Consider the following 17,162-nt stretch of genomic DNA (forward strand, 5'->3'; position numbering starts at 1 on the left):
TCGTGGGGGGGTGGGGGGGGGGGGGGTTCGCGGCAGCAGGTGAGCGCGCAGCATCGCCTCCTCGCTGTTTCAGAAACGCAGAGCGGCGGAGTAGCGGAGCCATGGGAAAGCTTCAAGAATTTGATATCACTTTTACCAACAACAAGGTGGTCTACGGTCCCGGAGAGTCTATTAGCGGAAATGTGAAAATACGAACCGGCCACTCGTTGCAGTACAAAGGTAGGAAGCTTTTCTTCAACATGTTTATGAGAGAGGAAACATGTTGCCAGCGTGTCTTTCACGCGCGACGCAGGCTCGAGTCGATGTAAATAAACTTTATTTAAACCTCTTTGATGTTGCTGGACACGAGGATGAACTCAAAGCTAGATATCAGGCGCGTGGTTGTTTCTCAGAAGGCTTAAGGCTCATTTTTGAAACTGTGGACGTGATAGAAATGTTGGTGCGGACATTAGGGGGTTTGCTGGTGCTGGGCTGAGAGTGTTTCCACCCTCCACATGACACCAGCTCTCTGTTGTTGTTAGTTCGGTGCTGTCGATTGAAAACCACATCCTGGTTCGCATCCTGCTCGTGGCAACATGTTGCTTCCATGTTTTGTGAAAATGTTGTGGAGAAGTGTTCAAAAAGCAGAACAAGTGTTAGACACCTTTTTATTACTTTATTAAAACCATATTTAGGCTTGGGGGGTTACTTAAAACATTGAATTGTGTTACAATTACCTGTAAAACATGTGTAACTTAAGAGGTAATGTAAACTGATTTCCTTTTGTAACATAACAGAACACTGTAACCATAGACATCTTGTAAATCTGCCTTTGCTCAGTGTTTTTTTTAAAGAAAAACCTGCCTTTCATTAAACATATTCAGAAAGTAGTCTATAGACCAAGAGTGAAACACATCACCACCACACACAAAGTTAAAAAAGCTAAATTACAATCTGGATAAACAGAAATGGCTCCGTCGTTGTATAAAACGTACAGAATATGGAACCATTTCCACCCAGTGAAAGCATTTTTTCGAATTAAAAGCCACAATGATGGATTCGAAGATCCTCTATGGTTTCACTCAATACTTTTTTTCAGTCAGGAAGTGTTCTTTATATATTTTAAAACGTATACAAATATTGTTATCCTGGTAGTAATACCCTTTTTTTTCTTTTAAACGTGCCAGTAATCTGATGACATATTGTAGTCCATGCAACTGTCAGGGAATACCGTTTTGTATTCTAATGATGTAATCCTGTGACATGTATTCAGTTACTCCCCCAGCCTGACCATATGTCTTAAGTCTGCTCATGTTCCACAGTAAAGAAGGACATTGGAAACTTCTGATGCCAACAACTTAGACACACTTGTGGGAATAGCTGCTAATGAAGGGTAAAGTAGGTGAGCAAGGTGGAGAGCAGCTTTTGGAGTTGCCATGGAGGTACACAAATAATCTATTGTATGCAAGCGATCCTTGTGGGGATTCTTGTCTGATAATAGAGCTGCTATCAACTTCACCTAAAGCTCATTTTTTACATTACATTGCATTTAGCTGACGCTTTTATCCAAACGACTCACAATAAGTACATTCGACCAGGAAGACACAACCTTGAAGAAAACAGAATCATATAAGTACATCAGGTTTCATAGAGCCAAACATTTCAAGTGCTACTCAACTGGCTTTAGGTAAGCCAGTCCTTTATTAGTATAAAAGTGCTTCGTTAATAGTTCTAACGCTCGAAGTGGAGTCGAAAGAGATGAGTTTTCAGTCTGCGCCGGAAGATGTGCAAGCTATCTGCCGTCCTGATGTCAATGGGGAGCTCATTCCACCATCTTGGAGCCAGGATAGCAAACCCACGTGTTTTCGCCGATGGGAACTTGGGTCCCCCTCGCAGCGAGGGCGCAACGAGTCGTTTGGCTGATGCAGAGCGTAGTGCACGCGCTGGGGTGTACGGTTTAACCATGTCCTGGATGTAGGAAGGGCCAGATCCATTCGCAGCATGGTAAGCAAGTACCAGTGTCTTGAAGTGGATTCTAGCAGTTACCGGAAGCCAGTGAAGGGAGCGGAGGAGCGGAGTCTGTCACAGAAGTATGTTAATTGACTAGGGACGTTAATTAAGAGGTTTCCTGGGAAATGCAATGATTGTCAGCTGATTTTTGGCAACAGAAAACCCTTAAAGTTCCAATGTATCACTGGGTTCAGACAGAAACTGCAAAACAGCAGTGATATTTATTTACATATTTATTACATTAGCCCAAAAACAACACCTTAAAAGAAATTTGACGGGTTTTGATTAGGATTCTGTGAGACTTTGTACGTCTCCTGTTTTTGTGTCATATTGAGAAAATGATACATAAGGTATTAATGATAATAGATGACATTTGTATGGCGCCTTTCACAGGACCCAAGGCCGCTTTACATGGTGAACAAACAAACAAAAGGGACAAATAATAAAGTAAAACATTATATAAATAGCAGTAGGAGTGGAATATTGGCTTGTTACCTAATTTATTTTGAATTTTCTGTCTTTATTTGATCGATAATGTCCGAAGTGTCATCAGGGTAATAATAACCCAGAAAAAAAACATATCCATATTAATGGGATCGCTACAATGATACAGATTTAAGAGTGGTTGCACTTCTGGGGCCATTGGCATTTTTTTTATTTATCATTTGTATCTATCAACCCAAACATCAACAGACCTCTTTAACTGAAGACTGGTTTTCCATCCTTTTATTTGCCATCATTTCCTGGCTTGTTGTAGGGCTGCTCAATTCATCGTATTTTAATCGCAATTACGATTTTGGCTTGCAACGATTATGAAAACATCATAATCAAAATAAAACGATTATTCATTTATTTTTAATTAATTTGGTTTTAATTAATTTTTATTTAAAAAAAAGATATATATTGGTTTTTCAGTTGAATTATACTTAAAGTTTAGGGTAATCAACTGTTAAAAACATACTGTTCACATTTTCTTTCCTTCAATAAATGGATGTTTTCAAAGTAAATGGATAATCGTTTTTAATAATCGTGATATCAATTATTGACCCAAATAATCGAGATTATGATTTTTGCCATAATCGAGCAGCCCTAGTAAGCCTTGTTGTGCCTGTATGTAAGGCATAGTGAGATTAATATGCCATAATGCACAGGCTGACCTGCAGCAGATGGCGTTCAGCAGAGGTCAGATCTTACACACTAAGGTCACACGGTTGCGGTGAGCCTGTACCTGACACCAGGCGTTTATCCCCAAATTAATTCTCGGTGGCTTTGGGCGAATGTTGGCTGTCCTTAAAGAGGAAACCGACAACAAGAGCTTCAAGTAAACAGCTCAATACATGCCAGATGCTGGAACAAGCATGTGGAAGGGTTTTGATTTAGGATTTGCATTAGCTACAAGCACATGAATAGTATCTGTTGCATTTACTGGCAGTCTGTCCATGCACTTTCATTTCTCTGTAAATCCAAATTTCACACCTGCAACAAAGTGGAAAACCAGTATTCTTTCAAGGCTCTGCACTCGGCATCACAATTGATATGAACGCTGAAACTAAATACATCATTATACATTCTTTTTATGAATATAATACATTTGAGTATAATATTTCTTAGGGTTTATTACGTTGTTTGATAGGAAGACTTATTTGAAAGTAGGTCAAACACATCATTTTTTACTTTTGACTTGTCCGCTCTGCTGTATATTCTTATACACAGATTATTTGTATGACAGACTCTATAACCACAAGGACAGAAAGGACAAGAGTCTAACCTGTTTGTAGAGGAAACTTCTGTGTAGCATGCAGTGGAGTCACCGACTCAGGAAGGAGACACGGGAAGAGTCGGAGCTTTGATGTCAAACCACTGTGATTTATTTGGAGTTGGTACCAGAGTATTCACATCACAAATCCAAGAGTCAGAGGTTCTGACTCCACGGTAGAGTTGCCACGTCAATTCTGGAGAGCCTCTCTCTTGCCAGCCCATCTAACTGGTTTCGCAGAGAGTAAACAACATATTTGAGGAGATAGCCTAAACAGTGTGGGAACACAGAGCTACTTGCCTCGGACACTTATGACCTCGAAGATTTCACCTTGGAGTCCACAAATACAGAGAAGGAAGTGTCCCAGTGTACCCACAACACAGACCATCTGTATCCCAGTATTGACCGGTCACAGAATGGGAACAATAACATTATTGGCTAAGCCGCCTGTGTCCTTAAAGAAGGTAAACAGACATCGAGGTTTGTCCTGTATGTTACTAATTGGCGTCTTATGATAATTATTTCCATAACACTGTTAATACATATTTTACATTTTCATAGTCATGGAACCTTTCATTGCAGTCTGAAAAGGTTTTATATTTGTTACATACAACAGATGTCTCAATATTACTTCTGGCACTCTCTTATAAACAACTCAAATGCCTTTATTGTAATGGCATTGTTGTGTTGGAGTTGGGAAACAACTGTTGTGCAAACTTCCTGAGAAAGACTTGATCATTGTTTAAAATAGTTCCTTTGAGTTTTCTTGTGATTGTTCTGCCTATGTGTTTTGATTCCCTAAGAGCATTCCAGGAAGTGCTTCTTCCCGAAACCAATTTGATTTCAAGATAAAATAAGTAGAGTTCTCTCTTTGCCTTTCGTAGTCAACACATTCTGCCCTGATATATTTTATAGTTTACAACATAACAAACAATGATCGTTTTGTCCTTCAAATAATATTGAATCACACTTTAAGCTTACCAGTGTGTTTTACGGGGTGATGTATAAGATATTGTTTTTGCCAGTGGACCATAAGTCCCTCAGTCCTCCACTCACTTCCTTGTTGAAGGCACTCCAACTGCTGAAACTAAAGAAGCTCTCTGTCTGGCTCTCAGCCGGTCCGTTAATGTACTGTAAATGCCGAGGCTGCATTATGTGTCCAGTGACATCACCCCTCTCCACCACCGCCGCTGATGATTCCTTCAATCAGACGGCATGCCGAGGCAGGAACATGTGATTGTGTGCTTTGTGGGAGCGTGAGAATTTCCTGTTTTTGTGTCTTCCTGAGAAAACAATACAGAGAAGTTAAGGGTTTGGTACTGTACCTAATTGTATTCATCTTTTGGATTATTTTGGGACAATGTCCTATTAAGTTAGGTGATGAGTCATAAGGGTACATTTCCAGAGAAACCCCCGTATTCCTGGTAATCGCAGTGTATACTTCTAAAGAATATCTACTATGAATGCAAACTGCAACAACAACATCCTTTAATAAGGCAGAGTTGTCAAATCCCCCCATAATGGTTAGCTTTCCTTTTTCTCTTTCATGAGTTGGTTTTTGAAAGCTTTATTTGCACAAGAAATGTGCATGGCGTCCACGAAAAGCCAACACCCTCCGGACATTTTACTGAAGAGCAGGACTGATTTTCAGCGCAGGACCGCTTGCATGGTCTCTAAGTGGGTTGTAAAGTTTTTGATATCCTTTGTGTGAATCATGGCTAAACCACATATATCCATTACATCCGCAGCGCCCCAACCCTGGACATTTTCAAAAAAGCCCTCAAAACGCACCTTTTTACCAAGGCTTTCGCCACTGTATAGTTAGTTTAATAGGTTTATTTTTCCGCTACTTCCCCCCCAAAACCACATATATCCATATATGAGCTGTATATGGATCCTGTTGGTGTTTTATTTATCCTGCATCGTGAGTAAGGTGTGTACGATGAAATGACAGAGGAATATTACAGTAATAAGCATACCTAGTTCATACACCTTTTCTGGGATGCTGACTATTGTAGAGGCCAAATGTGCGGACTCACTCAATTATTGATGATGCAGACCATTAGACAGAACGTCTATCGATCAGCCTCCTCACAAAGAAGGTTGTTAAAGCACAGTCATGAATGAGCAACTTACTGTACTGTGCTCAACCTTACTTCCAGTAGACGCATACAATTTAAAGGTGGGGTAGGTAAGTTTGAGGAACCGGCTTGAGATACACTTTTTGTTATATTCCATGGAATGCCCTTAAAGGTGGGGTAGGTAAGTTTGAGGAACCGGCTTGAGATACACTTTTTGTTATATTCCATGGAATGCTCTTAAAGGTGGGGTAGGTAAGTTTCAGAAACCGGCTCGAGTGCACTAACATTTGAAAGTACACAGCCGAAAAGAATCCGCCCCTTCCTTCAGACTTCCTTACAGAGCACCTCCTCCAACACACATGGACGCGCAATGCACGCCCAATGAGGGCACGAGATACATTTGTGCGTGCACGAGATGGAAGGCTGACAGACAGGGCAGCAATCCAATCCGTTTAGCCAGTTATAACAAAAAGTGTATCTCGAGCCGGTTTCTGAAACTTACCTACTCCACCTTTAACATCCCGATAGCAATGAATATCTAAAGTGCTTTGACAAAAAATCCATACAAAAACTTTATCTGTGGAAGCCGTAGTACTGTAAAAAGCACGACCAATCATTTTAGCCGCCCCGGCTAAAGTAACTGGATGGCCTACCTGCCTGTCAGCCTTCCATCTGTGCACAAACTTATCTCGTGCCCTCATTGGTCATGTGCGCGTTCGTGTGTGTTGGAGGAGGGGCTCTGTAAGGAAGAGGCAGATTTTTTCCGGTTGTGTATTTTCAAATTCTAGCGCACTCGAGCTGGTTTCTCCAAAATGACCGACCCCACCTTTAAACCTTAGAACAATTCTGTTCATATAACATTCATTTCACTTTAGTAGGAAAGTCTTTTCCTCTAGCTAGTGCCAATATGAGTTTGAGATTTGGGATTTTTAGTGATATGTCTCTACATCTATTGGACATCACGATATTCGTTATTCATGGTTCCCTCTGGATGAAATTGCCATGTCCCTTAACTTTGCAGATTGCACCATCGCCATGTCAAAATGTTTTGTGACTGCTGTAGCTGTAAGTGTTTTGAGGGGCTCCAAAGACTGGAAAAGTGCTGTAATAATGCAGACATTTCTCCAACACATTGGTTTACGACCACATTTCTGCAAAACTATTTGGGTAATGTGTTGTTATAAATCTCCTTGTCATCAGTCCTGTTTTAGCACTTCACGTAAATATGTCCTCTACACACTACATGTTTGATTTGCGATATTGACTGAAAGAAGTTAATGGTGAACAATATAGATCTGAAGAAGTGGGAGCAGCCATTCAGCCTGCGTGGGTCTCCTCTCGTGTGTTAGCACTTAGCAGCATGTATAGTCACCTGATATCAGAGATGTTGTAACTCCTTGTCTCGGCGTGTATGACCTTTAAAGGTGAAGTCCTGGTGACTGCGTGCTAGCTGTGATGCAGCGGAAAATAAATAAATGAATCACCTGAAGTGAAAGTTCACTTGACCCGAAACCCTACCCATGTGTTCCCTCATTTATCTTTATCCTGCTGTATATCTAAGGCAAGGCAAGGCAAGTTTATTTATATAGCACCTTTCAACACAAGGCAATTCAAGGTGCTTTACAAAAATGAAAGACATTAAGAAAATGGCATTTAAAATCAGTCATTAAAAAGAAAAGATAATAAAAGAAACATTAAAAGAAAAAGTACATGGATAAAAGTTACAGTGCAGTCTAAGATATGAATAGTTCAATTAAAAGCAGCGGCAAAAAGAAAAGTCTTCAGCCTGGATTTAAAAGTAGTCAGAGTTGCAGCGGACCTGCAGGTTTCTGGGAGTTTGTTCCAGATATTTGGAGCATAATAACTGAACGCTGCTTCTCCATGTTTAGTTCTGACTCTGGGGACAGAAAGCTGACCAGTCCCTGAAGACTTGAGAGATCTGGATGGTTCATCATTTAGCAGTAGATCAGAAATGTATTTTCTAAGGAGTCTTTAAAACTGCGGCGAGTGTAAATGAGATCTTTTATGCAGTGTAGTTCTCCGGTGGCAGTATCTTACGTTTAGCTTTCAGCAAATCAGCAACACAAACATTCACTGTAACCCAATCATCATCCGTGGTGATACAAACCACCGGCTCTATGTAAACAAGACTAGACGTCCCCTAGGTTCACACAAAGCTGACTTCAGGCATGTGTACCCACACACAAACCCCCTTACACACCTCTGTCTTGTCTATAATTACAAAAGCGTGTGAGATCAAGCAATAGAGTGGTTTTCTACCCATCTGTAACATAGTGGTTTGACCCCAGCCCATGCACTCAACATGCCTGTGTCCTTGGGCAAGAAACGTAACCCCAATTTTCAAATAGAAATGAAAGTGCATTAAACTCATTCATCACTGTTTTGACTTTAGCTTATCTCCTTAAGGCACACACTGTGGCCAAAAAACACTCAGTGAAATTGTAATTGACTCTAGAGTATGAGTGTCTCTTTGTCCTGGCTCAAGAACACATCACTGCAGGACAGGGTTTCTGTGTGACTGTCTAGACTCCGGGGCCTGAGTTAATCATGACATCACCTCCCTGAGGGAGGCTGATTAAAGATCTGTCTGAAAAACTGCACTGAGACCAGTGGACTCAGGCATCCAGAGGACACCTTTTACACATCAGCTGGCCTTTTAGGTTTCCTTAGAGGTTGTTCCTTGTTTTGATCACTTTTGTTTAATAGGCTGCTATGACACTTCGGCATACTCAATATAAATATGGCCTCGCATATGACGCACACCTGTTAGCCTGTTCCACAATTCTTCGTTTTCCGAGGCTAGGAAGGATTCTTGCCTCACTTCTGAAGCAAGTGACTCGGAAGACGTGCTACCAAGCAAGCGTCCTCGACATTGAGAAACACCCAGTGGCTCAGTGTGCAATGAATTCTCACTGCTGCCCTTTAATGTGGGCGGATGACATGGATCCACTGTACAGTACTCTATGAGTCCGTGCACCAACAGAAGTGGTTAACTGTAACTATCGACACCAGCTGCTCCCCCTCTCCCCTCCGACGTATTCATGTTCATAATAACTATCCTCTGACCTCCATAAGCAGCACCCTGCCCAACCCCACAGCTGGTTATTTAGGCCTATCATAATGGATTCTGTCTCATTGCCCCCTGATGAGCACAGAAACACCCCCCCTCCTCTCTGTAAAGCTGTCCCACTTCCTAGGCTTTGTAGAATACAGAGAGGAAGTCACTCTTCTGTGGAAGTGGCACAAAACATTAACAAAGGCACTAAAGATAGAAGTGTTCTATCTCAGCTGGGAGATAAGATGTTGGTTTATGGTTCAGCTGGCGTGTTGTGAAATGTTACGTATGTCATGTTGTCATGCCGGCCCACACAGGATAATCTCAGAACATCTGTATGTAATGTACACATACACCTGCTGGCCCGAGAACTGGGAAGACTTGACTCTTTTTTTCTCAAAGTAAATTGAAATTGAATTTTAGATACATTTATTGCGATAACGGCTTTCTATTGGCAAGAATCTTGCGAAAAATATATTGCAAGAAAGGGTCACACAAGGGTTCTCACAGAGATGGCATCTCGTTTCGCGCTTGTGGCATTGATCGGAGCGGCGGGTGCCAACTTATCTCGTCAGCCTATTTTTAATACATTTAAAATTGTGCTTACATCAAATTATTTATACCGGTCAATACGACCAGAGAGATTTAGATTTGTCTACAACATCTTCTTCTGGTTAACGGGAACCCTGATCAGTATATATTAGTTGATAACTACTGAAAAAAGTAGCCAACAACATACAGTAAAGCTGCTAAAGAGACAGTTTGTTAATTCTAATTGTGGATTATTACTATCCAAGGAACCACACATTATATTCACGGGACTTTAACTTGCATTGTTTATAAATACAGCAGAGAAGCAGTCGATACGCTACCTTGCTAAGATGCCTGACAGGCTGTGAGGGGAGTGAGAAACCACATTGAAAAACTCCCAGCAGGGAACAGAGATTAAGTCATCTGTAGGCCGTGTGTGTGTGTGTGTGTGTGTTTGGTTTAGCTTTTCAAGGCCAAGGGAGGCTTCCATCTTCCCCCACATGCTGATAATCCTCCATCGACCTCTTCACCTATATTTACAGACAAAGCCGGGCTTTTGTCATGTTGGATGTAATGCCACTGCAGGACACTTGCTTCTATTCGGACCATTCAGAGAGCTGTGGTTTCATAACATAGTTGGTGATCACAGAGAACCTAGAGATCAGCATCCAGATTCTCTATACACCGTTTTCTAAAATACAGCAAGACATATGATGGGAGTCATCATAGGCTGATAATAATGGAAGCTATATGCCACACAATAATCATTCTTATAACGATTGTTGGAAAGATAACATGATATTTATCCTTATCAACCCCCACGGTCCCTCCGATCCACCGCAGCCGGACTCCTATCCATTCCCACATCCACACTCTGCAGCTTTGGGGACAGAGCCTTCTCAGTGGCAGCTCCTCGGCTCTGGAATTCCCTCCCCCAAGATCTCCGTGACTCTGAGTCCCTCACAGTCTTTCAGTCCCGCCTCAAAACACATCTTTTCAACTCTGTCTACCCATAAGCCCCCCCCTCTCAATCAACTTCCTCTTGACTGCCTTTTTATTTATTTTTTATTTTACTATACTTACTTGTTTGCCTGTCCTTGTTTGTCTACCCTCCCTCATACTGTAAAGCGTCTTTGAGTTGTGAAAAGCGCTATATAAATAAAATGCATTATTATTATATTTATTAGTTAATGGGACGCCAATTCATAGGCTAAAGTGTTTTAATTGGTTAATTATCTTTAATTGACAGAAAATATCCCCAAAAATCTGGTTTCAGCTGTTTATTATGTGATTTATTATATTGCAAATCAAAGTTCCTAGGGTTAGACTGTTGCATGAATAAGATAACGTTTTCCTTGGTGGTTCTTTTGTGTGTCAGGTCTTTATTTATTTCCACAAATGTTCTGTTTTCTTTTCTTTATGCTTCATGTGTGCATGTTGCAAGGCCCTCAGCTGTGAGACATTATGTTCATGGAAGGCTAGAAGTGGCAATACTTTTTACTTTGAGTATACGTTCGTTTTCTCTTTTGTCACTTTTTAGCACTGATTCTTTGGAGAATGCAGATTTGAAGCTACAAATGAAATGTCTCTCATGACAATGTACATATGTTTGCACATAAAACACTGTGTGGGTGCTACATCTTTCTAAAACACAACTTCTATCGCTGGGAGCTGCTTCTTCACAAAGTTACGCTCATGATAACGGCTCTTGAGCCCCGAGTCTTTGGGCGGTACTGATGAGTCAGACGTGGACCAAATAACAAAAACACTGCCACATTTCCAACACACCCTCATCATAAAACCAGCTGGTGACATTGAGAGGGAGTGAGCAAAGGTCTGAAGGTCACTGTAGGGCGTCAGCTGATACTATATGACTAATCTCTGATAACTGTAGTTTGCACCAAAGTAAATATCTCTCTTTTGTAATTATGTGGCTGATAACAACAGTTTCCCACAGGCAATCACACGATTCACATTTTCTAATTTGTATTAGTTAACATAGATGCAAAGAGAATAGTCAAACTCTCTGAATAAACTTTAGTCTATGACTCATTAAAGTCACATTGGTAGGCCTTTACGTTCATGATAATACACTCAATTTAGTTTGGCTTCAGTTTACATCCTGATCTTGATCTTAAAATGTAGTTCTAATGTTTTTAAAGATTGTCATTGATTCTGTACTGAAACAAGCTGCTTTGTGTCTTCCACCAGAACAGTGAGATCAGGTCTAATACGGATATTGCTGATGGCCACAAAGGAGAAGTCAAATGCTTAAATGTAATGTCTCTGTTGTCACGGATACCATCAAAAGTGATCCTAAGCTGGTTTAGTTAAGACCATTAATCCTAACTGAGCCTTAAACAAACACCAGGACAATGGAGGAAACATCAAGAGAGTTACATGCTTCATTGTCTTATTGCTACATTGGTTATATCCAGGGCTGCACATAACTGGTGCCCAGGTGCGCATGCGCACCTCCGCCAAAAAAAGAGCACCGGGTCATTTGAAACAAAGCGCATTTGCGTACCAACATTGAGAGAGGGAGAGAGAGAAGAGAGAAGGGAAAAGAGAAAATAGAGGAGAGATGAGAGAGAGAGAGAGAGAAAGATATTTGCGAGTTGCATACATGTATGAACCATGATATGAACTCAGGGCCGGCCCGTAGCACTGGCTAGATGTTCGCCTAGGGCGCCAGATCTGTGGAGGCGCTGCGCTGGCAGCTCTGGGAGGGAAAAAAACATTTTGACCGTTGGGGCTCATCCTAATTTTCGGCCTTGATGTAACAATATTCATAATTAAGTAAATGTAACACCCTTTTCACCCCGGTTACACGTTTCATTTGCCCTGTACGATGGGCGCTGTAAGTGATGAAAATGGGGGATGTTGGCTTATCCGGCGCCCGCAGCTCACAGCCAAAATGCGAGGGAGAGAGGGAGGGTGCACCGGTTCCAGCGCAGTTGTTATTAGAATCTGGTGCCGTGCTAGCTGCTCTAACGGATATAAGAAGATGTTTCTACAATGATGTGGAGGGAGAGTCCTCTCCAGTCAGACTGAGAGGCTGATACTACAGCTCAGTGAGGTAAAGACTCTGAGTGTTTAGATAGTTCACTTTAGTCTAAGTTCAAATGGTTTGGTCGCAATTTATGTAAACACATATTTCCAAGGCACTCCTTTATAATTATTGAGATAAACAGGTTTGAAATCATTCCAATGTATACTATAGAACAGTAACCAAACATATCCTTTAAAACTGGAGAGATTAAAAAAAATGCATAAATAAATGTTAAGGTAAAATAAGATATGAACAACACAAATAAAATAAGTTACATTCATTTGTTATTGGCTATGGTAGGTTATTGGTTATGTTCACGTATACTTATTTGACTACATCCACTTGTCTAAGATGACAACAGAGACTTTCGACCCAAAACCAGCTGTTGACTTGTGGATGCAAGCAGCTAATCGCAGACTCAACCAGAGAGAAAGTAGTAGGCCTACATCATCAGCTACCATGTCTGACAGAGAGGAAGACAGAGAGGAGAACAGTCAGGAGGGTAGTGATGACAGCTTGTAGGATTACTGGTCGTGCTAATGTTGTCTTGTGTTCACCTCTGCATGTGTGTTCTGTGTTCACCTCTGCATGTGTGTTCTGTGTTCACCTCTGCATGTGTGTTCTGTGTTCACCTCTGCATGTGTGTTCAGTGCCGTGTGTCCGGCAAATAAAGACCCCCTCAAAAGTTACGGTTTATTTCATTTTAAGGATGAGCACCAAGCAACATCTCCAGGTGCTCCTTTGAGAACCAGGGCAAACAAGTTATGTGCACCCCTGGTTATATATGATGTCATGGTGCTAAAGTCGCTCTGAATATGTGAATATCTAATTGTTTTGTCCTGACAGATTGAAAACGGAGGCAGGTCATGACGTCCGTGTGAATTTGAAGCTGTTGCAGTGAAATGTGTAAACATCGTAGAGTGGGAGCGAGTCAGAGTGCAGATTACACGTGTGCTGGTTGTTTCATGATGTAACTTCCGCGGGGATAAGCCTCTTACACATGGATGCAAACATACGCAGGGATTTGTGAGTACCGTACATGCAGATAGATGTGTGTGCACCTAAACTTTAATACACGCAAACACCATAAACTGATCTCACTAATGGCGCAAAGCACGTCCTGGTCCATCATTCAATGCTGACAGATTACTGGAGCTGAGTGTGCAATTAATATTACAGCACTCAGCAATTTGACATAGCTAACATCTTATATCACCCACTGTTGTTAGACTTCTTATACATACATGTACATTAGATGTTTTGTTGATGGTGGTGGATATTGCTTAGTGAGGCCTGTATTAGATCGCTTAATCATGAAGTACATCAACACAAAAATCAACTATTGTGATGATTGAACATCATTGAACGTCATTTTCTATAAAGCATGTCAGAAATTGTGTTTCTACATTTTCGGGATTTGAACCGACAACAACAGGACATTTAAAGACATCACTTTGGACTTGGAGAAACAGCGATGGGCATTTAAAGACATCACTTTGGACTTGGAGAAACAGCGATGGGCATTTAAAGACATCACTTTGGACTTGGAGAAACAGCGATGGACATTAAAGACATCACTTTGGACTTGGAGAAACAGCGATGGACATTTAAAGACATCACTTTGGACTTGGAGAAACAGCGATGGACATTTAAAGACATCACTTTGGACTTGGAGAAACAGCGATGGGCATTTAAAGACATCACTTTGGACTTGGAGAAACAGCGATGGACATTTAAAGACATCACTTTGGACTTGGAGAAACAGCGATGGGCATTTAAAGACATCACTTTGGACTTGGAGAAACAGCGATGGACATTTAAAGACATCACTTTGGACTTGGAGAAACAGCGATGGGCATTTAAAGACATCACTTTGGACTTGGAGAAACAGCGATGGGCATTTAAAGACATCACTTTGGACTTGGAGAAACAGCGATGGACATTTAAAGACATCACTTTGGACTTGGAGAAACAGCGATGGACATTTAAAGACATCACTTTGGACTTGGAGAAACAGCGATGGGCATTTAAAGACATCACTTTGGACTTGGAGAAACAGCGATGGGCATTTTTCATAATTTCAAAAATGTTATGAATTCTTTTTTTTTTATTCATCGTTTGGGTTTTTGGTTCATCTAAAAAAAAGAAAAAGCTTATTAATTGAAGATGAGTGTAATTGTTAATTGGAGCCTTAACATCCTACACATCAATTGAATACTCATGAAACCATCTATTGAACCTCTGTGTCCTCTATGGAAGGATCTGCATGAGCTATGTTTCTCTAGTCACTTACTTATACCGTTCCTTTCATTCATCACCAGTCTGTACATTGTGATGGTTACAGGGGATATACAATAAGGATTATGGGTTGCTGAGTAAGCAGAGTTGACACATGTATTACAGACATATGGTCCTGTTTGACTGCTGGAACCTTTCAGCAACCTTTTTCAGAAACTCAGTAACAAATTCAGGTACAGTGTATACTCAAAAGACGGTCATTAATGTGTCATACCTTAAACTGTTGTCTGAAGACATGATTTGCACTTTATGGTTTTTAAATCCTTATGCACAAATGCACTAATTGAACATTAAGAGGCTGTCTCTGAGATGTGTTCCGCGGCTTCTTAGTTCCTGAGGCTGTATGGTAGAACAGCTCTAATAGAGGGCATTAAGCCGTGCATTCATTTGATCTTCCTTTCTCTCAATGCAGAGTTTCTGCGTGTCAGTGGGCTTACAGTGAGGTATCGCAGGACATGTCTGAACGAACAACCCGGCCTCTGTTCAGCTGAAGGGGATTCCCTTACACTCGGGAGTAATAGATCATAAGATCAGGTGGCCGTGTTTTGAGAAGAGAAAGGAGACGAGGGAGATGTTGGAAAAGTGAGAAGGACTAATTGTTTGCAGCGCTTAAAGATTGAATGAAGCTAGTAAGTGTACTGTAGCATCGGATTACTCGGCTCTCCTGGGGTTCAGAAGGAAGGCTGTGACCAGTGTGTGAGGAGGATACTTGAAATATGTCCGTAAAAAGTTTTTCGAAATAATCATGTGATTTATGTTACTTTCTGTGTCCTTCACAGCTTTTGTTAATCATGCAAGAATAACAATGATCTCAAACTCCCCCAGAAAAACAGGTCTGACCTTGCTTGCATAATGACTCATACAGAGAAACGACAACTCAATTGTAATTGATCTTTGTGCAGAATCATTCTGTAGGATTCTCTTCATGAATATTGCAAACTAACTGAGGATTGTTTTTCCTTCGGAACTGACAATACTCTGGCGTCAGTGTGAAAGTGTAAATGTAATGTATGTAATTAGACGTAATACGTGTTTAAGAGCATCCCAGGTTTAAAATGTAGACCCCTCAGTTAGGTGTGGGCAATGTAAAGGAAACAATCAAATACCTCCATATTCAGATATCGGGGTAAATGCTTATGCAAAAAAAATGTACACATTGAGATTTTTGTATAAATAACTTATAGTAATGTTTACTTATTGACTAAGTGGGCAAATGCAATTAAGAGAAAAGCTAAATCTGGTAAATTCCGGAAATGACATCACTTTGATGTAATGCATCCTTTAACACCAGGCAATGACGATACACAAAAAACAAAGACTATATCAATGGTATGGATATCAAATCGCTACAATCCCAGGACTTACCCACAGCTATAACAAACCTATTGGTCGAATTAATAAACGTTTTTCAATAACTATTCCACAAAACTGAACTGCACTGCTTCATCCTCTTTCGTGGTTCTCCACATTCCTCCATACCAGAGGTCGCGTTAACCGAATATGTTCCGATTTTTTTTAACGATGACGGACAAATCTGAAAGCAGTCCGTCATTTTGACAGATTAGAACAAACTCGGAACAGCGCCAAAGTTTCCCCGCAGCGAGGCTCCGGTGTTATGCCGTGTTATGCATGCCCTCCAAAAAGGAAATTATACCGTTTCCAAACCTAACTGTGCCGTACAAATCATTGAAATGTCTGTGAGTTTTGGCTTGACGCTGTGCACGCTCCCGCGAGGTGCAGCAGCCATGCATAACACGACGCATGTGAACTGTCTCCCCCCCCCGTTGACAGTTCACGAGCATGCTTTCTCCCCCCCTCGTCAGAGTTGTGTAAAGGCCGACGGGTCATTCTGGATTTTGACGGAAGTTTTACGATCCTGTCCGTCAAAATGACGGGCAGCGAAAAAGTCTAGCGCAACCTCTGCTCCATACGCTTCATTTAAAGCAGTCCAGTCTTATCACACAGACCCAGCTTTGGGAATGTCCCTCTCTCATTATGCTGGAATGTATATGTGACGTCCAAGGAGACTTTTAGTGCATGTGAGGAATGCTGATCAATCCCGTTCACACTCCTGACCCACTTCAGGATGAAGCTGTAGCCGTCGTAAAGACGCAGTTCCTCTCTGGTGTGTTTTGTCTGAGAGGTCGGAGGGTCTCCTCATTCTGCTTTGTTTCTGCTAAAGTTCAGACCTTAAAGGGATAGTGGAAATGGAACCTCAAATAGTTTCGTTTGAACTTATATACAAGCATAATTACGTACCAAAACAATCACACCTGATTTAAAAAAATATAATAATTGCCTTACGCATGTTAGAAGCACTTTATTGCAGCTTCCCCGAAGTTTTTTAGAAACGAAATGTTCGACTCAGCCAAACCGGAA

The 17,162-nt window shown here is 41.1% G+C and overlaps 1 protein-coding gene across 1 annotated transcript in view; it reads left to right on the forward strand.

Annotated features, from left to right (window-relative positions):
* The first annotated feature begins 28 nt into the window (after positions 1 to 28).
* The window catches only part of arrdc1b (arrestin domain containing 1b), a 46,672-nt gene continuing 29,538 nt past the window's right edge, over positions 29 to 17,162 (forward strand). Inside the window, exon 1 of the mRNA XM_034206335.1 lies at positions 29 to 219. Coding sequence (XP_034062226.1) covers positions 102 to 219 — 118 coding nt within the window. The 5' untranslated portion in view covers positions 29 to 101. The remainder of the gene's footprint in view (positions 220 to 17,162) is intronic.

Source organism: Gymnodraco acuticeps, unplaced genomic scaffold, assembly GCF_902827175.1.
Source record: "Gymnodraco acuticeps unplaced genomic scaffold, fGymAcu1.1, whole genome shotgun sequence".
Lineage (NCBI taxonomy): Eukaryota > Metazoa > Chordata > Actinopteri > Perciformes > Bathydraconidae > Gymnodraco > Gymnodraco acuticeps.